Source organism: Pan paniscus, chromosome 15, assembly GCF_029289425.2.
Source record: "Pan paniscus chromosome 15, NHGRI_mPanPan1-v2.0_pri, whole genome shotgun sequence".
In the NCBI taxonomy this organism is placed as follows: Eukaryota; Metazoa; Chordata; class Mammalia; order Primates; family Hominidae; genus Pan; species Pan paniscus.
This window is the reverse complement of record NC_073264.2, coordinates 30,954,994-30,979,710: the sequence shown is the minus strand read 5'-3', so window position 1 is coordinate 30,979,710 and position 24,717 is coordinate 30,954,994. Positions and strand designations below refer to the sequence as shown.

General features: G+C 36.8%; 1 protein-coding gene across 2 annotated transcripts in view; it reads left to right on the top strand.

Moving 5' to 3' along the window:
• PRKD1 (protein kinase D1) overlaps positions 1 to 24,717 on the top strand; it is a 353,215-nt gene that overhangs the window by 278,698 nt on the left and 49,800 nt on the right. For both annotated transcript variants that reach the window (XM_034937377.4, XM_034937376.4), the window contains 8 exons: positions 12,186 to 12,396; positions 12,524 to 12,601; positions 14,594 to 14,798; positions 16,541 to 16,664; positions 18,136 to 18,213; positions 20,085 to 20,364; positions 21,985 to 22,037; positions 24,533 to 24,605. In XM_034937377.4, coding sequence (XP_034793268.1) covers positions 12,186 to 12,396; positions 12,524 to 12,601; positions 14,594 to 14,798; positions 16,541 to 16,664; positions 18,136 to 18,213; positions 20,085 to 20,364; positions 21,985 to 22,037; positions 24,533 to 24,605 — 1,102 coding nt within the window. The remainder of the gene's footprint in view (positions 1 to 12,185; positions 12,397 to 12,523; positions 12,602 to 14,593; positions 14,799 to 16,540; positions 16,665 to 18,135; positions 18,214 to 20,084; positions 20,365 to 21,984; positions 22,038 to 24,532; positions 24,606 to 24,717) is intronic.

Below are 24,717 nucleotides of genomic sequence, written 5' to 3'. Positions count from 1 at the left end.
GCGCTACATGTTTGACATTGAGTGTTATGGGCTAGGATTCTATAATGTACTATTGAAGTAGAAAAATTAAAGAATTGATTGTCCTTATGAAATAGAAAAAGTAATAAAAAGTTTAGCTCTAATAGGCATTGGTGAACCCCTTGAAGTAAAAGTTAGAAAAGAATATTAACTGCTTTTCTGTAGAAACTGTAAGACACCTTATCTGTTTCCCACATATATTGTAAGGTCTCTAAGTTTCTGTTTTTCTTCTTGCTGTGCAGCTGCAAGGTCACAAAATAGATAAGCATAAGTTACAGGACATGTTTTTCCCAAGATGTAAGCTGAATCTCAAGAATGTTGCCTAATGATTAACTGCTTTAGTTCTTTCTTCTGTAAGCCTGATTCCTGCATCACATAGTTCCTGCCAAAAACTGCTTAAAAGGCAACTTCTTTCTTTGTCTAGTGCTCAGTCTTTCAGGACACATGTCCACTAAGCCAGTGTACACCTTAAATAAACTCTCCTGCACCCCCATTCAGTCTCTCTGGTCCCTTAATTCGCTGCAACATTTCTGGTGCCGAAACCCGGGACTGGAGATGGCAGATTTCTGTCTCCTTTGCCTGTGGGACTGAGGCCCCGGGACCGAGGAGACCTGGGAACCTTGGTGCCAATGGGAGAGCTTCAGCCCTGAAGGAGATAGGCCCTCCCATGTCCCGGTGCCCTTCCAGACAGTGCAACGGAACCAGTAAAGGGGATTCCTGGATGGCATCAGGAGCACTGCACAGACATCTGAACTGTGGTAAGGTTTGGGCCCTGAGGCAGGACCCGTCCCTAAGGACAGAAGGGAAGCCTGATCACCTCCAGGGGAGTGACAACTAATCCGACCCAGAGGGGCTGGGGACAACAAGAGTGGCTCATTGATTTGAATGAAACTCACACCCCAACAGAGACAGGACAGGAGAGTGGCTCGCTAAGTCAGCTAGGAAAAGAAAACTGGAGGTGGCGAGAGTGGCTCACCACCCCAACTAGGAAACTGGAAGTGGCGAGAGTGGCTCGCTACCCCAACCAGGAAAGGGAGCTGGAAGCAGGGAAGTGTGTGAGTGTGTGTGATAAAGACGGTTCCAGAAGGAAGCAACGTGAGGAGTGACATACAGAAGGCTACAGGTCTCTTAGTAGAGGCTGTATGCTCTAAGCAAAGTGTAAGGCCAACCAGGTCTGATTGGTCTAAAAAGAAAGGAAAAGTGAATGTGCTGTGTCGTTACTGGGAGGAAATGGGAGGAAAATCGTCAAAACCCACTCCATTGGAATGTATATTAAAAAACTTTAAAAAAGGCTTTATGGGAAATCAAAAAGTCAAGTTAACCCCTCAAATGCTGAAAACCCTGTATGAATTAAAATAACCCTCTTTTAATGTTGAAGGGCCAGCCAAAGGCACTATAAATAAAAACAAAAAACAATTAGCCATGTATTTAAGGTAATAACCAAAGTCAAAAAACAGTCTAGACATTCAAACCAAATTTCCTTTTATTAACTCATAGCTAAATACAGCCCTGTTTAACAGCTTATTACAAACTCTCGCAGCTCGAGCCAAAAAAAAAATCAACTACACTAGCAACTACAAACACAAAGTAAAAACTTCACCAGTAAACACAAAATTAAAAAAAAAAATTACAAAAACTTGTAACACAAACCAAACCACAAATAAAAACTTCACCAGCAAACACAGAGACAAAAGGAAAGCCACAGGAAAAACCGGTTTTGCAAGAACCAATGGAGGGAATAAAGACCCCTCCTCCTTACAATCCAATTTATCCCCCTTTACCAAGGCTACCTGCCTCTAAAAAGTAAAGCTCAAATAAATACACGCCGTCAGTATCACCTGTGAAAAAACAATCAAAACTGCAAGAAATTAAAATAAATGGTTAAAAAAATCAGGCAGGCCATCTCAAGTCTGGCCATGCCAGAGTCATACAAATAACTCAAGGAACAAAAGGACCCCCACTGGGACCCAAATAAGGCAGCCCAACTACAGCAGCTGCAGAGATACCAAAAGATACCCCTGTGAAGTTTAAAAAATGGCAAAAATAAAAGCAATCAATATTAAAAAAATCTCAAAGGTGCTTCAGGGTGCAGATAAAAGCCCCAGCCAGGCCGGGCATGGTGGCTCACGCCTGTAATCCCAGCACTTTGGGAGGCCAAGGCGGGCAGATCACGAGGTCAGGAAATCGAGACCATCCTGGCTAACACGGTGAAACCCCATCTTTACTAAAAATACAAAAAATTAGCTGGGCATGGTGGTGAGTGCCTGTAGTCCCAGCTACTCAGGAGGCTGAGGCAGGAGAATGGCATGAACCCAGGAGGCAGAGCTGGCAGTGAGCCGAGATCGCACCACTGCACTCTAGCCTGGGCAACAGAGCGAGACTCCGTGTCAAAAAAACAGAAGCCCCAGCCAGTTTTATAAAAGACTTTGTGAGGCCAGCACATGGTAAACACAGCATTTATAAGGCAGGCCCAGGGAAAATGGCTAAACTTGCTCATGTCCCAGTTCAAACCTGGAAAAAATAGTCCCCAGATTCACTTTTTAGTGAATGGTTGTCATCTTTCAATAATTTCAAGACTCTAATAAAAAGCTTTATAGTTAAAAGATGTCTAATTCTCCCTTGCCTCCTGCCTCTATTAATCAAAAGTATCCAGTCAACTGTAGAGGCAATGGTAACAAAGCATACTACTACTCAAATCATGGCCTTAACCAAGTACCAGGCCTTGCCTCAAAAAAAATGTGTAGCCACTCAAAAAAAAAAAAAAAAATTGTGGTGCTCTTTATTAAACATCATTTATACAGAGCACCAAAGGGGGGATTGAAGTAGAAAAGTTAAAGAATTGATTGTCCTTGTGAAATAGAAAAAATCATAAAAGTTTAGCTGTAAGGCATTGGTGAACCCCCTTGAAGTAAAAGTTAAAAAAGAATGTTAACTGCCTTTCTGTAGAAACTGTAAGACATTAATTAACCTTATCTCTTTCCCACATATTTTGTAAGGTCTCTAAGTTTCTGTTTTTCTTCTTGCTGTGCAGCTGCAAGGTCACAAAATAGATAAGCATAAGTTATAGGACATGTTTTTCCCAAGATGTAAGCTGAATCTCACTAATGTTACCTAATGATTAACTGCTTTTGTTCTGGCTTCTGTAAGCCTGATTCCTGCAACACTTAGTTCCCACCATAAACTGCTTAAAAGGCATCTGTTTTCTTTGTCTGGTGCTCAGTCTTTCAGGACACATGTCTGCTAAGCCAGTGTACACCTTAAATTAACTCTCCTGCACCCCTATTTGGTCTCTCCGGCCCCTTATTTCCTGCAACACCATAAAGTTATCCTTATGGACCATTTTTGAAGGGAGAGGCTCTCACCTTTGTGGCCTAGGACTGTGTTTATGGCATACTTTCCCAGCTGCTTGGTGTCTCCAAGGCAGTAGTAATCAGTGCCACAGTCTCTTTTCAGACTATTTCATTCAGCTTTCCAGTGAGACCATAAACCCAGGCCAGGTCCTTGTCTATTCAGGCAAGGTCAAATACTATGGGAATATTTACCTCTAAAATTACTGTCCTTGGTTTTCCCACATAATGTGTTTACCCTCCATTTCACTTTCTGACACTTAAAGTCCCAAAGTGGAAGTTGTTGACATGCAGTTATTTTCTTCTTTGGTGGAAATGTACATGTAATTTGCAACAATTTTTGAACAGTTCTGGTGCTTTCCCTGCAATGGGTAGATCACTTAAGAAAATATCACGGTTCCTTTACCCTTCATTTTGGTTTACTTGAAAATAGTGAGGCAATATAAAAGTTAATATAACTTCCACGATTACTTTAGCACTCAGCAAATCTAGATCACCTTGTATTTTAATAAGAGATTATATATGTTATTACTTTGAAAGCTTTCACAAATTGCTGTAAACATTTAAGAAATGGATTCTCCATGGTATAACACAGTATCTGTCACCACTAAGCAGTGGGCACATATTTTTTTTTTGCTTGCCCTGTAGCCACCATTTCACTGTTGTGAAAAGGTGTTGATTAGCTTTTATTTATGCTATATATTTAGGATATTTGACAGTTAGCTCAAGGAATAGAGAATCTGAATACCACCAAACAACCTGAAACTCAGCAAACACCCTACTCTCTACTGCCTGAATTATAGAGCCTGGAAACATGTGCGTTCCTATATGAACTCCATTTCTCAAGGGTTTTCATATTTTTCTGTTGTCAAAGAGCTCTGTGCTCGAAAATCCCCACTCCTGTGTGAGAGGTAATATATTCATGTAGTGTTGTTGCAGATGACTGTGTGGGTTTTTTTTTTTCCCCCGTTTTTTGTTTGTTTGTTTTTTGCTTCAGAAAGTAGCCTCGGACTGAGCATTCACCACTGTGTTTTCCTAACAGCAGGTTAGGTCATCATCCCTAAGTGAGACAGAGAGTTTCGAAATATAAAAAAGAAATCTCCGGACAGTTTGCAGATTGATAGGACTGAATTGTCCTGAAAAAAACTTATCTATCTATCTATCTATCTATCTATCTATCTATCTATCTAATTTTTGTGAGTACATAGTAGACATATATATATTTTTGGGTTACATGAGAAATTTTCATACAGGCATGCAGTATTTAATAATCACATCAGGGTAAATGGGGTATCCATTCACTTTAAGGATTTATCCTTTGTGTTACAGACAATCCAATTATACTCTTCTAGTTATTTAAAAATACACAGTTAAATTATTTTTAACTGTAGTCACCCTGTTGTGATAGCAAATACTTGGTCTTATTCACTGTGCTATTTTTTTGCACCCATTAACCATCCCTCCTTCCTCCCCATCCCACACCCAAACAAAATTTTAATTACTAATAATGCACAACATAGCCATGGTATGGCAAGACTCACCTTGGCGTCTATGCAAATGTCTTTTCTTCAGGAAACCCCCTTTCTGAATTACCCCTCGCCTCCACCATGAATATGGTTTATCTTTCCTTTGAACTTTCATATATGTATATATCAGCAATTATTCTTTGTGACACGGTATTCCAGAAATTGGTGTTACAATGATGAACAAAATAATAAAGATGCTGCCCTCCTGAAACCTATATTCTGTTGAAGGGAGACAGTAAAAATCCAGTAAACAAATAATGAGGTAAATAATACAGTTGCATGCTGCTTTAATGACTTTGGAGGAGACAGGATGATGTGAGAGAGTAATAGAGTATGGAGTGGGGGTAAGCAATAAGTTAGGTGGTGAGGAGGCCTCTCAGAGAAGGGGGCATGGGAACTGAAATCTGAAGAATAAGGAGGAAACCATCTATGAAGAAAGGGAAAGAGTAAATATAAAGGTCAACAATAATAACAGTTATGCTGTGTCTAGGATTCTACTGGCTAATAAACTAATTGGGCACAGAGAATTATTTCCTCATATTTATATGTCCTGAAGCATCTGAATTGAGCTTTCAGGTAAAATTTGCCCCAGGAAACACTTGCTAAATTAGATAGATCCATCTCGATGGCAATAGGAGAGAACTGTCTTAAGCTGTTACTCTGCACTGTTCTTTGAATGATAGTCCAAAATGCTAGATCTCGAAACTTCTGGAATAAAAGATTAACATTTGCTTGCATCTATTTTTGCATAGTTATGCTAGTATCTTTTAAGCATAATAACACCTGAATAGGAAAGTAGGCAGCCAACTGAGTGATGTTTATGCAATAGCAGCTGTTTATTCCACTAGTTATTGTGTTCTGGAAAACATGCATGACTCAGGTCCTATCATCTAAGCACAGACAAGCTGGTTAGAAATCTCTTCTGTAGGTCAAGGTTAAGGGGTTCATGATATCCTGCATATCATTTTTGGCACATAAAACACACTACTGTTTGATTATTCTTGTTGTCTTATTGCCTCTTATGTTGTCCTTATTGACTAACTGAGAGGAAGAAAATACTTACTGTTTTCTATATTAGCATAAAATCAAGGAATGTGAAAGCTGGGGAGGATCTAAGGAGAAAGGAATCATTGTTATCTGGAGCAAAACTACCTGAATTCGTAGTTCTGCTACTTACAAGTTGTGTGATCTTGGGAAAATGATTTAATCTCTCAGTAACTCAGTTTCTTTAGGTGTAACATGGAGGTATAAATAAATGAAATCCATGTAAAGTGCTATGAAAATAGTTGTATAAAATGTATAAATAGTTGTATAAAATGTATAGTTTATTTATACATGAGGTATAAATAAATGATATCTATGTAAAGTGCTATGAAAATAGTTGTATAAAATGTATAAATAGTTGTATAAAATGTATAGTTTATTTATACATGAGGTATAAATAAATGAAATCCATGTAAAGTGCTATGAAAATAGTTTTGCATATATAAAGGTCTTCGGCTGAACTAGATAATGATAGAAAACACTTTTTATAACCTCAAAGGTCTCCATTTCAACTAGATTTAGTCCCCAGATAAATTGACTGGCACAAAGTTTTTAAATTTTTTTTTTCAGTTGCTGACATCTAGATCAAGTTATTTTATCACACACCTAGATTCCCTGCTTCTTTTGAAAAACTAAAAGATCCATCAACAATAGGTTCACATGTTCACATGGCAGCTGTTAGAACTAATTGAGCTGTAGCTATCCCTTTTACAGTGACGCTGTCCTCTCCAAATTACTATAGTCTCAACCATTCCTCATTGCATCCTTGATGCTGAGGGCCACCCATTAATATGAACAGCCTATTAAGTGTTTGAGTTTGGTAGCAGAAGAGTTCTGCACAGATTTTCATGTTGAAGTAGGGGCAAGGAGCAGGCAGACAAGTACAGAGCATTTGCAGTGGAAAATATTCCTTAACCAGGTGTCCCCTCTTAAAACTGAAATCCTGAAAAGCAAATATGTCAGTGTTAACAGTTTATGTAACTTTAAATTGTAAAAATCTTTTATTACAGTCTGTATATTAAATATTTCTATTGAAACATCTCATCCACTAATCCTATGCATTTACTTCTTGAAAACATACACTTATCTCAGGTGAAACTGCTTACTGTTTGTCACGGACTTTGTTCTTCCATGGGAGCTTATTATCAAATGATTCAGACAAATCCATAAAGAGATGTTGGCGTGTATGCTAAAGTAGTCTCTTTCTATTTCTCTTTAACTCAAAGGGAGTTTGTCTCCCCAAATCCAGACACAGTGAATTGCTGTGAAATGAATTTTAGTTAACACACAGAAATATTTTAATAATGCACACATTTTCATTTGAGCCATTTTTTATTGTCGAGTGACTTTTATCTCAGAGAATTTTATGTTTGATTTTTTACGCAAGTGACAATAAACAAACCACAAGTAAAGGCAACTTTTCCTCTGTGTTTTCTAGCTTAACTAATGAAGAGAGTTCATTGTGAACTGCTAAGTGGAATATACCTTGTTGGGAAATTATTTCAGTCCTATTAAATGTTTAAAGACATGCTGGCAGTTGGAGTTTCCACAATGTAATCTAAGCAATCATTTCCTGGGAAGGTTGCAAACTTGCTGAGTCATTAATTTAGCACACTAGGTTAAAAAACAAATTCAGTCTCTAGAAGAGCAGGATACATTGTCTCTCTGAGTAGGTGTTCAGTGCACAGAGTTCCAGCTTTGGCAGTAATTTCAAATGAAACACTTGGTGTAAGAATGTTAAAGATGCTTTGTGAAACCACAAACTTAAAAAAATTGATCTTCATAATTTTTATTTTATTTAATTTCTATTCCTGGCTTCAAAATACAACTTTCATCATTACATTCTCATATTATCTCCCATGCATGATATGTTAACTCTTACACTTCTAACACAAAAAATACCTTTATGTTTGTCATCATATATAATTTGCCAAATCAAATCATTTATATGCATCTATCTCAATACCATATTTTACAGTGATGTCAGTTCTTACAAAAGTTCCACACCTGTAAGTTGATCCAAACTCCTCCAATTCATAGAACATATGGCTAATATAAAAATATAAAATTTTTAAAAATGCATTCTCTTATATGTGTTGCCCATAGTTATAAAAAACGAAATTTTAAATGTGCTCTTTAAGTTTTGAGCCATTTTTTTCTCTGAACATATTAATGAAGCAGAACAAAACAGACTTTCCAAAGCATTTCAACTTTCCCTCCTCTTCTCATTAAAAAAAAAAAAAATCATTCTGCAGATTTTTCAGGTTCACCAAATACATGGGGCCAAATTGGAATAGAGACTAAGAGTGAAAATTAATTTAAACACCATTTAGTTAACCTAATAAACCCAGTAAAACCTTCAATAGTGTTGACGGTAAGGAAGAATTTTCACTTTATTATAGTTAGCTTTAAAGAAAGGTGTTATTTAAAACTCTAAAGTACTGTGCACATTGTAATTAAATATACAAGTAAGCCAAGAAAATGTAGTAAGTTAATGAAGAATTTGAGTTTTATTTATGTATAATAAACATACAAAGTTGTTATAACATATAAACTTGATATATAATGAAATCTCTTTACTTTGTATAATAATGCATTTCATGCAAACATTTCCAGTTATTTCTGTCAGCATTATGATTCGAACTGCTATCTAGTTTCCCCTTGAAATTATCTTAAAATGCAACGATCAATGAGTTTTTTTAAAGTATCATTTCCTTTAAAACTATTAATTTCTGAATTTTTGCCTGCTCTGTAGCTTGATATATCAAACAAAAACATACTGTAATTATGCTTTATGTTGTACATGCCTTCACATAAAACTTCACATAATAATTGGAATTTTATATTTTTGCTTAAAATAACAACTGATTATTAATTATTAATGACAAAATATGTCATTGATTCTGAAAATCTTTAAGTCTTAGTTTGTGATCACATCATTAGAAATACTTTTGCCGGCCAGGCGCAGTGGCTCATGCCTGTAATCCCAGCACTTTGAGAGGCTTGAGGCAGGTAGATCACCTGAGGTCAGGAGTTCGAGACCAGCCTGACGAACATGGAGAAACCCTGTCTCTACTAAAAATACAAAATTAGCCGGGCATGGTGGCACATGCCTATAATCCCAGCTACTTGGGAGGCTGAGGCAGGAGAATCATTTGAACCTGGGAGGCAGAGGCTGCAGTGAGCCGAGAATGCCCCATTGCACTGCAGCCTGGGCAACAAGAGTGAAACTCCATCTCAAAAAAAAAAAAAAAAAGAAATATTTTTAAAGGGATGATGGCAGGATTACAGAAAGGGTGGTTCTTAAACATTTAGGTAAATATTGATAAATATAGATAAATATATATTACAGGGTCATGGCCTTATTCCATAGCCAGTTGGTTTTTTTAATAATCTGTTATGTATCAACAAAGTCCTTGTTTTACATTTTTGATTGAAGGAAAGATAAAAACCCTATAAGCGCTTAGGGAATCATCAGATAATGACCCAGTCTTCCTTTTTTGTTTTCACACTTCAGATTTGCCTCATGTTAGGGAAAGCACATGCAAATGTGTGTGTATACACTCCCAGAAACATAGAATTGAATACTGAAAACAGAACTTCAGTCAGCTTCTCCACTCTCGCTTTCCCAAGGTGTTCGTTATCTAGTACAATTAAACAACTCAAACAGTCTCCTTCCAGCAGTAAATCAATTTCTATAAAATAAGTTACTATGCATGCACCCTGTGTCAAGATTGTAAAGCTTTACTTTTTCATTTAGAAATATGGGCCATATTGAAAATAATGACTTATATTTCAGACTGTAAGGAAAGGTAGTGATAAGTCTGGTTGGACTGCTATCTGATTTTGAAATTTAAAATGGCATGAATGGTATGAGGGCACTCTTTATTAATGCTATTAAAATCTTAATTTCTGACACTATAAATTACATAGTTGACACTATAAATTACATATTCTGTGCCAAGGACACATGTGGCTGGCTGTGTAAATCTCATTATTGCCTGAAAATGTGTTTGGTATAGTCTCTGGGCTACAGAGTGACAGCTAATTTCTTTTTCCTAAACTTGGAATATTTTTAAATTTCTTATATAATCTTGCCTTGAAGGTAATAAATGAAATGACCTCTCAAAAATAATTCTAGTTCTTGTAGTTTATGGCAGTGTTTATGTTGGATGAAAAGAAAATATTCAGTTTACTAGATTCCCTCTTGCTTTTCTAATGAATTTGCACCATGGTATAGTAAATGTCAAACTGGCTCTGTTAGCACAGCCTACAATTAGGTATCTTAAATTAAGGAATGTAACTGAACAGTGATTTGTCCAGCTTTTCATAGGATTTTCCAAATCTGAGAACATGTTAAATCTGCTAACAAAGTGTGACATCAGGTTATCTTTTATTCTGAGTGTTAAAACTTTTCAACTATGGAAAAATATTTTCATTTTAGTCTATGCTTAAAACAGGCCCATTGGCTACAGTTACTAGAGGACACTGGAACAGGGAGTTTACCCTGTGGATTTAATTATTCTTTAATTCCATTGAAGGTATTTATTCAATATATTCATGATTCTGGTTTGGCAAACCTTTGGATATTTTTATAATCTCCCTAGACTTATCTGCAAGAGTTGAACCTTTCCAGAATAATTATGCTTTACAGTTTTTCTTTATGGAATTGTAATTGTGAATGTAACTGTAGGCCTAATATTCCTGTGTAGAACTTCATTTTAAGTTTCTTTTTACTGTAGCTAGTGAATCTGGAAATAATAGTTTTCACTTTTGGTAATAGTATTTAACCTTTTGGTGCAGATAGGGATTGAAAGGGATAGAAATTTTTTGTAAATGTGATTTATTGCTGTCTTATCAGTAATCATTTAAAATTAGAAATTAACTGAGTATGGTGATAAAACAAGGGCTCTGGAGGCAAACAAATGTAGGTTCACATTTTGGCTCCACTATTTACTAGCATTTGACCCAGGGGTATGTATTTAAACTTTATGAGCTTAGATGCCTCAACTGTAGATAATAAGGCCTGTCTTTTAAGGCACCTAATACAGTTATTGCTCTAGAGTAGCAACTTAATAACTAAGATATATAAATGAGATACATAATTATAACAATGATTCAAAAGTAATTCGGTTTATCTTATTCTGATGCTTTCTAAAATACATTTATTCTGACGGTTCTCAAATATATCCCAGGATATCAAAGGTACTGTGAAATTATCCAAAAACGTAGAAAACACGGTTAATTTTAGTTAATTTAATTTTTTAAAATCTATATACTGGGCTGATTAAATAATTCCAAAATTATGGACAAGAGTACACAGAGATAAAATTATATCCAAAACATCCACTTTTATATTCCTCTTATAGTATATTCGTTCTGTTTCCAGTAATATAAATCTTTTATTGTATGGCTGAGGAAAAATGTAAAATCATATTTATTTTTTTCTTTAGGTAATCCAAAGGAACTGTAAGGCATTTTTTTCTTTCTTTCTTTCTTTTTCTTTTTCTTTTATTTATTTATTTATTTATTTATTGAGATGGAGTTTCACTCTTGTTACCCAGGCTGTAGTGCAGTGGCATGATATTGGCTCACCACAACCTCTGTCTAGGTTCAAGCAATTCTCCTGCTTCAGCGCACCGAGTAGCTGGGATCACAGGCGAGCACCACCACACCCAGCTAATTTTTGTATTTTTAGTAGAGACGGGTTTCACCATGTTAGCCAGGCTGGTCTTGAACTCCTGACCCCAAATGATCCACCCGCCTTGGCCTCCGAAAGTGCTGGGATTACAGCATTTTTTCGATGAAGTACCATGTAGGGCAAACAGGAGGCATTTACTTTTCATTTTCTGTCTTTCGTAAATGCTTGCATTTTCTAACCATGTGAATGTAATCCTGTAGAAAATGTCAATGATATAATATTTGCACTGTTTATTTGACTCCAACTTTATATTTCTGTATTAAAACCACTTTTTTAAAGCAAAAACTTATTTGAAAGACCTAGAAATCATGTTTAAACATTCTGATCTCCAATTCTCTCTTTTTTTTTTAAGATTATACAAGCAAGGTAACTCAAATAGAAATGGGGAAAGCAAGTAAATTATATTAATTAACAGAAATACAGTATGATTTCATATTATTAAACATCAAAGTACTAAATACAAGAGCAAAACGATATCTTAAAATATATAAATATATAAATCAAATAGCCTCTTACATCTTGCTTCCTTTATTGTTTTCCAAAATGTAGCAAAAATCACCATCAGAGTCGTTTATTGGTCGAGAGAAGAGGTCAAATTCTCAATCATACATTGGACGACCAATTCACCTTGACAAGATTTTGATGTCTAAAGTTAAAGTGCCACACACATTTGTCATCCACTCCTACACCCGGCCCACAGTGTGCCAGTACTGCAAGAAGCTTCTGAAGGGGCTTTTCAGGCAGGGCTTGCAGTGCAAAGGTAAGGATGATTTTGTCACCTGTCGAACTTTGATCACCCTCATTCATCTGACATAAGTATTTTCTGGTTACCACTTTTCTTTCTGACAAATTCTCATTTTGTTTTGTTTGAAAATCACTGGGATTAGATTGCAGATTCAACTGCCATAAACGTTGTGCACCAAAAGTACCAAACAACTGCCTTGGCGAAGTGACCATTAATGGAGGTAGGTAAAAGATCAGCTGTCATGTCTGTGCTTCTTCCATATTAGAGAGTGTGGTGATGTGATTTTAGTCAGGGTTTTTGGTTTTGGTTTTGGTTCAGATATTTCAGACACAGTCCAAAGTAAATTATGGCCAGTGTTTGTTCTACTTTACAATAGAAAAGCATCCATGGAGTTTTAATAACAGTCAAAGACCCTTTCATGATCTTTACATGGTGAGCAGCTAATATTGAAAACTTGGGTAGCCATAATTTATTTCCCAGTTTTATTATCTTGTATTCTTATCCTAGTTTGCCCAGAAATGTGGATTTTGTTGGGCTGCCTACATGTTATAGCTCTCAGTCTCTTTTCCTCTGTCCTTCTCATTTCAATCATCTTTAATAATAAAAGGAACTTTGTCAGCCAAAAAAAAAATAGATGTATTTTCTATTTGGCAATATTCCTTCAAGAAAACTCTAACTGTATAAATTAACTTTGAAGGACTGCTAAGAAAAATGCCATATCTTAAGCAAAGAGCTTACATTTTCTTCTTGGGTAGCATTCTAATGGATCACTACCAAAATATTTGACTTAGAATCCCAGGTTAGCTTTTTCTGCAGTTAGTGGTCTTTATACCTTTAGCCTGATACCAGTTTTCCAATTCCTCTGGAAAGGAAAATGGCTATAAAAGATCACAGATACTTTCAGTTGAGTATTTTTGTTGTTAAGAAGCTGAAGAATGACTATCTTTGCTCTAGAACTTTCTTCTCTAGAAGAAATATATACTGTACCTAAAAGAAGAAGAAGGAAGAGCTCTCCAGGAAAACATTGTCACACTTGTTTCTGGCTTGGAGATTCATGAATTAGCTGCCAAAATTGAAAGCTTGGCGATCGTCCCACTTTCTGTGGCATGTGGTGTTGACTTTGTTCAGGCTCAGGGAATGTCAGTGTGTACTGGATAACTATAACTAAGGGGAAACAGAACAGTTTTTGATGTTGTTGATTACTTTGAAATTCTATTTTCTCATACATTCAGAAAAATCTGGTAAAATGTGAATTTTCCAAGCTTGGCAGGCTAGAGTCTCTCATTAATCTGTATTTTCATTTTAAAATGAGTACTTTGCATTAGTAAGTAATTTTAATTTTTGCCATTACCATCAACTGTATAATGACAGGTTCAATATTACTTCAAATATCAAATGTCTTATTTAAAAGCTGCAGCTATGTGACCAATTTAATATATTGGAATTCGTGATTTTCAAAGTTACTCCAATAGTAAGAATCAGTGGCTTGAATCTTTTTTCATGTGAAAATTTCTGTCATCCTCTTACATACTTTTTTTTCCCACCAGGGCTGTGTTTCTAAAATATGAGCAGCTTCCCAGTCACTTGGGCCTGGTATCACTTTGCCTTCTAGCATTTTACTTCTATCCTAGCCTTGGCTTCCTTCCAAGGTTTTTCATGACTTTTCATGTTTTCAGGCTTGGGAAAACGGAAAACGAGCATCTACCTATAAAATTACATGTTCAACCTCTCATAAACTCAGATGCATATGAACTGAAATAAAAAAGGAAATTAAAAATCATGGAAGGATCTGGAGGCCATTATCTTTAGCAAACTAACACAGGAACAGAAAAGCAAATACCACATGTTCTCACTTTTAAGTGGGAGCTAAATGATGAGAACACATGGTCACATAGTGGGGAATAACACACACGGGGGCCCTTCGAGGTTGGAGGGTGGGAGGATCAGGAAAAATAACTAATGGGTACCAGGCTTAATACCTGGGTGATGAAATAATCTGTACAACAAACCCCCATGACACAAGTTTACCTATGTAATAAACCTGCACGTGTACTCCTAAACTTAAAATAAAAGTTAAAAAAAGAAAATAAACTCATCACAGAACTACCTCTTTGGGGCTTCCAATTGATTTGTTTTAGGATCACCTGACTGTCTCTTAAGCCCTGGCTCCAAGATTCCAGGCTTATCTTCATGGGTGAAAATAATTTTCTAGATTTGCTTAGCCCTGGGGCAGAGTCTGATGTGGTCATGGAAGAAGGGAGTGATGACAATGATAGTGAAAGGAACAGTGGGCTCATGGATGATATGGAAGAAGCAATGGTCCAAGATGCAGAGATGGCAATGGCAGAGTGCCAGAACGACAGTGGCGAGATGCAAGATCCAGACCCAGACCACGAGGACGCCAACAGAACCATCAGGTGAGAGCAGCACTCCCAGCCTCAGCCAACAGGGGAACCCCAGGCGGTATTTTCTCTTTAAACCTCTTTGATATTTTAATAGACTATAGTAGAAATGTGAAGTGCATGTTTACTTTTTTATGAATGAACTGCGTGCTGTAAATGAGAGCCTTTGAAGTTAGGAGGTCTGGGTTCCCTGGGAGAAGTGTGGTTGCCATTCTTTCCCAGCATCACCTCATTCATTGAACCATTTTTTTTTTGCATGTGAGAGATGCTCATGTTTGCCATCCACAAGTTTATTACTAAGTTAATATTAATTTGAAGCTCATTGTGTAGAAACAACAAAAATCAAGATCAAACTCAGCAGAAATCATCTATTTTATTAGCTGGCTCCTGTTACAAATATCATAGTCTGTGTATACTTCACTGTTCTTGATATTATTTCAGAAGTATGTGCAATTTTATATCTGTTATTTAATTATGCTTTTGGTTACTGGATGATCCCCACTTTTTATATCAGGAGTCAGCACAATGTGGCCACCAGGGCAAATTGGACTGCTGCCCAATTTGTAGTAAAGTTTTATTGGAACATAGCCTGTCCATTCATATTGTCTGTGGCTGCTTTTGCACTATATTGGTAAAGTTAGGTCTTTTGCAAAAACTAAAATATTTATTACCTGGCCCTTTACAGAAAATGTTTCCTAGTCTCTGATTTATATTATAAAGCCTATTGAAACTTTTGTGTCCATTTTACGAATGCCATGTTTATTGACAAACAAATTGTTCATGAGAGTAGAGCAATAAAATGATTTTTTTTCCATTTAATGGCATAATGAACATGTTTTAAATAGTGGGAAATAATTGTCTTATGACCTGTCTTTTGAAGACATACACTTCTTTAGTACCAAAGAGTTTGCATGGTGCCGGGGGGCAGTGGTGGGAATTACATATATATTCATGTTGTGGGAAGGGGGACAAGGAGGGAGGGATGAAGAGAGGAAGAAACAGAGACTAGCAGATTCCAATTTTTATGACATTATGCAGAGAAACTAAAAATTCATGTTGAATAATGTAATCTCTAAATGATTGATAATGTACCTATAATAGGAAATAAATAAGCAAATAAGCTTTCATGTGTGAGTCTGAATAGTGTGGCCTCAGTAGACTAAGAAGTACTCTACCTCAGGTTTACCTGAAAACTGAACACCATACAGTTCAACCCAAAATATGAGGTGCTTATTACCCAGCCTTGGGAATTTTTTTTTTTTTTTCAGATGGAGTCTTGCTCTGTCACCCAGGCTGGAGTGCAGTGGTACAATCTTGGCTCACTGCAACCTCTGCCTCCTGAGTTCAAGCAATTCTCTGCCTCAGCCTCCCAAGTAGCTGGGATTACAGGTGCCCGCCAACATGCCCAGCTGATTTTTTTTGTACTTTTAGTAGAGACGGGGTTTCACCATCTTGGCCAGGCTGGTCTTGAACTCCTGACCTCATGATCCACCCGCCTCGGCCTCCCAAAGTGCTGGGATTACAGATGTGAGTCACTGCACCCGGCCAGGATTTTTTAAGGTGAACAAACAATGTGCCTATCACTCTTCAGAGTAACCCACTTTCAGAACCATGGTGCCTGACAATACGTTTTACTAAACATGAGATGTGAATTTTGTAAAGTTTCACTTGGATTAGCTGACATAAGGTTTTATGCATGAAAATACATAAAATGTACCTGAAAACATTTTTTCCCTACAATATTTTGACTTTTCAAGTCCATCAACAAGCAACAATATCCCACTCATGAGGGTAGTGCAGTCTGTCAAACACACGAAGAGGAAAAGCAGCACAGTCATGAAAGAAGGATGGATGGTCCACTACACCAGCAAGGACACGCTGGTAAGACCCACAGGGAACAATGTTCTCTTGCCTTGCTAGCTTTAATTAGAGGAGTTGCTAATGTCCCGTGAGGACTGTGAGATTTCTGCATTACTCAGAGTAAACCTCAGCACAGGCATGACACGGGATTAGGTAAGGTGCATTACAGTCTCTGGGTGTCAGATATAGTTGAGCAAGCAACGGAGTTAGGAAAAAATGTGGAAAGCAATTTCAGGCAAACAAATTCATTGACCTTGATTACCTAAGATGTCTACCTGCCATTTTATAGCACTTGTGGAAGCAACAGTATGTGCTTTCAGAATGCTCCACTGCAATTTAGAATTTTATAAGAAACACTGCATTCTAGGCAGAGAATAAAACAGTGATAACTATTTTATACTTCATAAGTCCTTAACTAAGTTTTCCCTGAAGAACTGACCCATTCAGGAACACTGGAATCCTGTACCCTGAGATTTTCTTAATAGTTGATGAATGAGGTTGTGTATGTACGTAAGAGAGAACAACTTGATTCACGTTTCAAAGTTAAGTTGACAATTGGCTGATTTCTGTTACTGTATTGCTTTTCTCATCTCTTACCTATAGGATCACTACAGATAAGCAGACACCTATAACCTAATTGATCTGTCTATAATTTTGACCATCTGTGTTAGAGAGAGAAGACTTACCTGATATTATAGGGCTCAATTGAATACCACCTAGTTCTTTTTAGACATGGTGTAATATATTTAATATATTTGACTGGTCTAAAATTGGTTGTGGAGGAGAAGAGTGGAACCATAGAGCTTTGGGGTCTTTTATAAGATAAAAATACACACACACCCTAAAATCCTGAAAGATATACCTACAGTGAAGAAGGACCTGTTCATCAAATCATAGTGGTTAGATCTGTAGTGAGCTGGAGAGAAGGTAGAGTTGGTTGTTTGATGCATTCCCCTGACTTTAAGTTGATGTCATGGAGTCAAACTTATTGTCCAACAAAATATTCTTTACTTCTACTCTAACATTCAGAATTTTCCCATTGCCAATGGAAGCGAGAATACCTGGCTCCATCAGCATGGGATTTCTTACGTCCTAAAATAATGAGCATGCATAATAAACATTGCATCTCCTAGTAAACCTTATTTTATTATAGACTATACATCCACCTTTAGCCCTTCAAGCAGTGAAATAAGCTTAAAAATGATGTTTTCTGTTTACTATGCACTTGCTAAATGCCAGGCTCTTACTGGGTGCTAATACTTCATCTTCTTTATTACTCACGACCCTGTAACATAAATGCAGATACTTATCAGACATGTGCTAAATAGTCAACCTCTAGAGCCTGAAATTCAGCATGAGTCTGCCTTTCCCAAAGCCCATGCACTTTCCACCCTCAAATCCCATGTCCCTATTGGGGAAATCTATTTATGTTATCAATTGTGGATATTTTTAAAGTTTTTAAAAAAGATCTTGGATCTAACTTCTGTTTCAGCGGAAACGGCACTATTGGAGATTGGATAGCAAATGTATTACCCTCTTTCAGAATGACACGGGAAGCAGGTACTACAAGGTAAGAGGGGGCTCTTTCTTTGTAGTTTCATACCTCTTATTGCTTTTTCATGGGAATGTAGAGTATAAGAAATAGGAAATACATCCAACAAATGTGGCTATTTTTGTGCTTCCTCCAGGAACTATTTTTTTTTCTTCTCTATAGTCTACAAATTTCTTGGGATTCAGGTTGGGACCTCTTGATTCTTCTGTGAATTTTAAATTTCCCTGGGGGGTGTTTCTGGTACCATGGGATGATGGGAGAGGGAGGGAGGTGAAGATTAATTGAATATGTTAGCAGAGAAGTGTGATTTAACTAGAAAATTAATGGTCACAGCAGATCAGCTCAAAGTAAACTCCTGATATCCACTGCATCTAGCACACTGCTAGGAGTGAAGAAACATTGTATGATTTCTCCATGCTTGTCAATATTCACAAAGAGCACTTTCCTCTAGAGAAAAAAATGGCAGCAATTTTTATTCTGTCCCTCTACATTAAGTAATACAGATGTGGCATACTATATCACCCAGTAAAACACAACTCCAAAAAAAACTTCATAGAGAAAATAATAGATACTTGCTCCTTCAAAATGAATGCAGACTCTGGAATAGTTGATTTGATTCTCCACAGCCATTTTACACAGCTGTCACAGAAAATGGAAACCTCACTAATTTTAAAATTAAAACTTTGTTTTAAAAGTTATTATTTTTTAGTCCCTGCATACTTCCTGGAAGACGCAGTAGTGATTTTTTTTTTTTTTTTTTTTTTTTTTTTTTTTTAGTATGAATTGCCTTAAAAATGATGACTATTGGCCAGGCGCAGTGGCTCATGCCTGTAATCCCAGCACTTTGGGAGGCCGAGGCAGGTGGATCATTTGAGGTCAGGGGTTCTAGACCAGCCTGGCCAACATGGTGAAACCTTGTCTTTACAAAAATACACAAATTAGCCAGTCGTGATGGGATGCACCTGTAATCTCAGCTACTCAGGATGCTGAGGCAGGAGAATCACCTTAATCCAGGAGGCGGAGTTTGCAGCGAGCCAGGATTGCACCACTGCACTCCAGCCTGAGCAACAGAATAAGTCTCTGTCTCAAAAATAAAAATAAATAAATAAATAAAAGGCCAGGCGCGGTGGCTCACCCTTGTAATCCCAGGACTTTGGGAGGCCGAGGCAGGCAGCATGAGGTCAGGAGTTCAAGACGAGGCTGGCCAACATGTTGAAACCCTGGCTCTACTAAAAATACAAAAATTAGCCAGGTGTAGTGGCAGGCGCCTGTAATTCCAGCTACTTGGGAGGCTGAGGCAGGAGAATTGCTTGAAACTGGGAGATGGAGGTTGCAGTGATCCGAGGTCATGCCACTGCACTCCAGCCTAGGTGACGGAGCAAGATTCTTTCTTGGAAAAAAAAAAAAAAGACCATTTTAAAACCAGTCTCTAGTTGTCCTCACTTAAACTATTCACTTAGCTATGTTATTACATTAACATGTACTGAGTGCCTTAAAGAATAGGTTAAAATTTAAAAATAGCCATGTCTACCTAAATGCATTTCAAAAGTGTTGTGATTCTACCTCACTGTTACAAAAATTATCGCTTATTTTCTAAGTCTTGGATTTTTGGTGAAGATTCAAAATCATTATTCCTAACCATACTGATTCTCGCCACATGAACATAGCATAAAAAGTCACATTTTCTAGAAAAAGGAAATAAGGTTTCCCATAGTAAAGGTATTTTTTTAAATTTTGCTTAGCAATATTCTGTGTTTTATAGTTTAAAAGTATTTTATTTAAATGGTGGTTATTTGTGATGTCATTTTTCACATGTTCTTGGCATGAATTTTCTTTGAAAGTTTACATACTTTTGATAAACAACATTTAGTACTTTTTTTCTTTCACAGGAAATTCCTTTATCTGAAATTTTATCTCTGGAACCAGCAAAAACTTCAGCTTTAATTCCTAATGGGGCCAATCCTCATTGTTTCGAAATCACTACGGCAAATGTGGTGTATTATGTGGGAGAAAATGTGGTCAATCCTTCCAGCCCACCACCAAATAACAGTGTTCTCACCAGTGGCGTTGGTGCAGATGTGGCCAGGATGTGGGAGATAGCCATCCAGCATGCCCTTATGCCTGTCATTCCCAAGGGCTCCTCCGTGGGTACAGGAACCAACTTGCACAGTGAGTCTGCCAGTTTTCTAACCAGCCCAAAGCTCATCATGTGCCTACCCCTTGCTTAGTAAACATGTGCCCTGCCCTTCCTAAGAACAGAATGAAGAAAGACTTCTTGGGGATGACTTAGTTTATTGTAGAATGTAGGGTGTCTAAATAAATGCTGCTGCACATACTAAGATGTTTAGTTTGTTAAATTATCCTATTTTATTATAACTATTTTATATTAAAATTTAACAAATTCAGGTAAACACTATGTATTAGGCAATTACAGACCTCTAGAGCTATTGGTTATAAAAGAAGAAGTAATCTGGCCGGGCTCAGTGGCTCACACCTCTAAACCCAGCTCTTTGGGAGGCCAAGGTAGGTGGAGGACTTGAGCCTGAGAGTTCTAGTCCAGCCTGGGCAACATGGGGAAACCCTGTCTCTACAAAAAATACAAAAATTAACCAGGCATGGTGTCATGCGCCTGTGGTCCCAGCTACTCTGGAGGCTGAGGCAGGAGAATTGCTTGAGCTCAGGAAGCATAGGTTGCAGTGAGCCAAGATCAAGCCACTGCATTCCTGCCTGGGCAAGAAAGAGGAGGAGAAGGACGGGGAGGAGGAGGAGAAATCTAGCCAGCTTCAGCTTGACATGGAATGCAAGAGAAGAAGAAGAAAGGAGAAGGAGATGAAGAGAAAGAGGAAGAGAAAGAGAAAGAAGAAGAAGAGGGAGGAGAAGAAGAAGAAGAAGGAGAAGGAGAAGAAGAAGAAGAGGAGGAGGAAGAGGAAAAGGAAGAAGGAGAAGGAGAAATCTAGCCAGCTTCAGCTTGACATGGAATGCAAGTCTTGTTATTTGCAAATCTGAATTAATAAGTTTCCCTAAAAACACCTCACCTAGTATTCTGTGCAGGGTATTGACGTGCAGAGTACATGGTAATTGGTAATTCTTGATCACTTTATCCCAGGAAGAATTCTCTGTTCATTAGTAGAATGAGATACATTTGCTAAAATGCAACCTAGATTCAGTATTGAGGATGAATTTTAAAGAAGAAATTTTAGAGGAATATTTCTATAAAAAAGTCATTTATTTTTAAATTTCATAATAGTTACTCATAATGAAACCTATGAATTAACCTCTGGTTTTTTTACATTATAGTGTTATCCATTGATCTGTCATAATTTTTTAATTTATCTCTACAGCAAAAATACATATTAATAGAATATATATGCCTATTTTAGTGCTAAGCACTTTACATGAGACCTCTATTTTAATGCCTAATCGAATTCCAACAGGTAGACTTTAACGATTTGCCTGTTTTACAACTTAAGAAATCAGTGTCTCTCGAGCGAGATTAAGTTGTCTAAGCTTGTACCAAAGCTGTGAAGTAGCAAAGCCAGTATTTGAATCCAAGTCCTTCTGACTCCAAACCCTAAATTGACGAAATATTATTTTTCAAAAACAAGTATGTTGAATATGTAATTTTGAAAGGAAATAAATATTCTAATGACATTTTCTTAGAAAAACCTAATTGCTTTGATTTAGTTAAAACCACTTTTGCAGGATGATTTGTAAGCATGTACTTACTTGTTTTGCTATTACATCTCTTACTGACTTTTTGTGTGCATATTGTTTTACATGCATTTCCAGGAGATATCTCTGTGAGTATTTCAGTATCAAATTGCCAGATTCAAGAAAATGTGGTAAGTATGTACCTACTAATATAAAACTTGCTAATGTGATTACTGGAAAATAAAAGCATCATAAAATAGTTTTTTTAATTCATTTTAATTTTTTAGTAAATTTTGGAAAGCAAAATAGAATTTGGATATTTTTTCTGTGATATTTTAGAAATACTAAATTATATAGATTAGTAATTTTTCTATAATCAATTCTGTAATGTAGAGCCAAATATCTGTTTTTCTCAGCTAGGCAATTATAATGTGATGCCTGATTTCTCACATATTTGCCCTTCTTGGTACTGGAAGTTTAATGGTTGATATTACACAGTAAAATAAATACATGAGCAAAATAAAATAAATTTCTCGATTTGCATGAGTAGCTTAAAAATGCCATTGTTCTCATTCCTTAGTTGCTACCTAGAAGTGCCATAATATGACAAGGAGTTGCAAATGCTCTTATAGTCACTTGTACACATCAAGGAGACTTTAAGAAAGTTGCATAAATCGAATCTTATGGGTTCTCATTTTAAGCACCCTAGTGACCTGCACCACGTAACTCCATCCTTGCAGCTCAGTTTTTGAAAATTGTAGATCAGACATATTATGAAATATTTTACAGTCTGTCAAATGTTTGCATTATTTGTTATATTTTATCCCTATGGCAAGTAGCCAAAAAGTAATAAGGCCTTTTCTACCTCCTCCTGTGACCCAGACCCTTTTGTCTATTTTACCTGCTGTATCTATGGCCAAAAGAATGCAGTTTACAGCTTACACTTTCTAAAAATGTGTTTAAGAAAATTAACTTCATGAAACTCTATTCATCCTTATTATATTTTTGAAAACTACATTAAAGTGGCATAAAGTAAACAGCCAAATATGAATTTGAGAGAACTAGTTAAACTTCATAGTGAAGGTTAGATAAATTCTTGTGCTGTCAATCATGAGATAAATTCCTAAAGAAATTTCTTTTCTGCAGATTCCTATTGCCTTTGTTTAGCCAGAGACATTTCAGGAAATACAAGTTAATCTATAAACCTCTTGGGAAATTCCTGATAGCTGTGGAATTGTTCCACTCTATTCAGCCACTGTTGTCCACTGAAGATTTTGGATCGGCCATTGAGTTGTCGGAAAGCCTAAAGAACACTTCTCTTAACAGATGAAGTAGCTTGAAATCAGAATAATAGAATAGTATTAATATTACTTGTCTTGTCCCTAGACAGCCTTGAACTCATCCTGTGGGGACTTTGAAGAATCACAGGATGGAGACAACTTGTAGTTATTTTCTAGGGGGAAGAACAAAGGAAAAAGATAAGAGTTTATAGGATATGGAGAGGGTGGGATTTGATATTAAAGGACTTCTTTTTATTATACTTTAACTTCTGGGGTACATGTGCAGAACATGCAGAAGGAGTTTAAAAAAATAAAGTCAGAGTATAAGGGTAGAAGATAGTTGGAAAATCTGATAGGATGTAATAGGAATATATAAGGGAAAAAAGAATTACCTGGTGATTTCATCAGAATGAAATCACAGACAATAAAACATAGATTTAAAAGATGCTTTATTCAGCACTTATTATTTCAAAGAGAAAGAATTAGACTTTTGGAACTTGTTAGCTCCCGAAGTGATGAAATTGGACGAGTTTAGCTACTTCACAGATGAGAATTTCATATGGGTTGCCATCCTTCTGCAGCCTCTCCAGCTCACTCACAGTGATTCAGCCTCCTCTTCTGTCACTTTGGGTTCTTCTGCATGTGGGTGACTAATAAGGGAGCAACCTTTTCATTCTAGCCATACAGGGAGAAGTGGTTGGAATCAGGATTCACACAGACATGTGGTTGGGAACCGTGATTATTTAATGACATTTCCAAATAGCCATCTCAACAGGCAAATATCTTTTTCAATACTTATAGTAAATCACATTGTATGGTTTTTAGTCATATTTCTTTCTAATGAAACATATGTGCTAGCACGTTAGAAAACCTCTGCCACTTAAGATCAGAACAGTTTTCATAACATTACATTATTACATTAATTAAAGAGTGTGCTTTGAGGCCGGGTGTGGTGACTCATGCCTGTAATCCCAGCACCTTGGGAGGCCAAGGCAGGCGGATCACTAGGTCAGAGGTTCCAGACCAGCCTGACCAACATGGTGAAACCCCGTCTCTACTAAAAATACAAAAATTAGCTGGGCGTGGTGGCGTGTGCCTGTAATCCCAGCTACTCAGGAGGCTGAGGCAGGAGAATCTCTTGAACCTGGGAGGTGGAGGTTGCAGTGAGCCAAGATTGCGCCACTGCACTCCAGCCTGGGCAACAGAGCGAGACTCCATCTCAAAAAAAAAAAAAGAGTGTGCTTTGAATGTTACAGTCATCTCAGATTTCATCTAGCATTTATAATTTATTTTAAAAATACTTAGTTTATAATATATTTAATGTATTTAATAGAATTATATTAATTTTTAGGACTAATGTTTTGTTCTTCTTCATGTTTTTTTTTTCATTGGGCTTGTACCTCTAGGACATCAGCACAGTATATCAGATTTTTCCTGATGAAGTACTGGGTTCTGGACAGTTTGGAATTGTTTATGGAGGTAGGTTATCTCACTGAGTATTTTTATGAACTTAAAATTTTTGCTAGTTATATTTTAAAAAGCAATATTTCCAGGAAAAACATAGAAGACCTATATGTATATATTTCTGTGT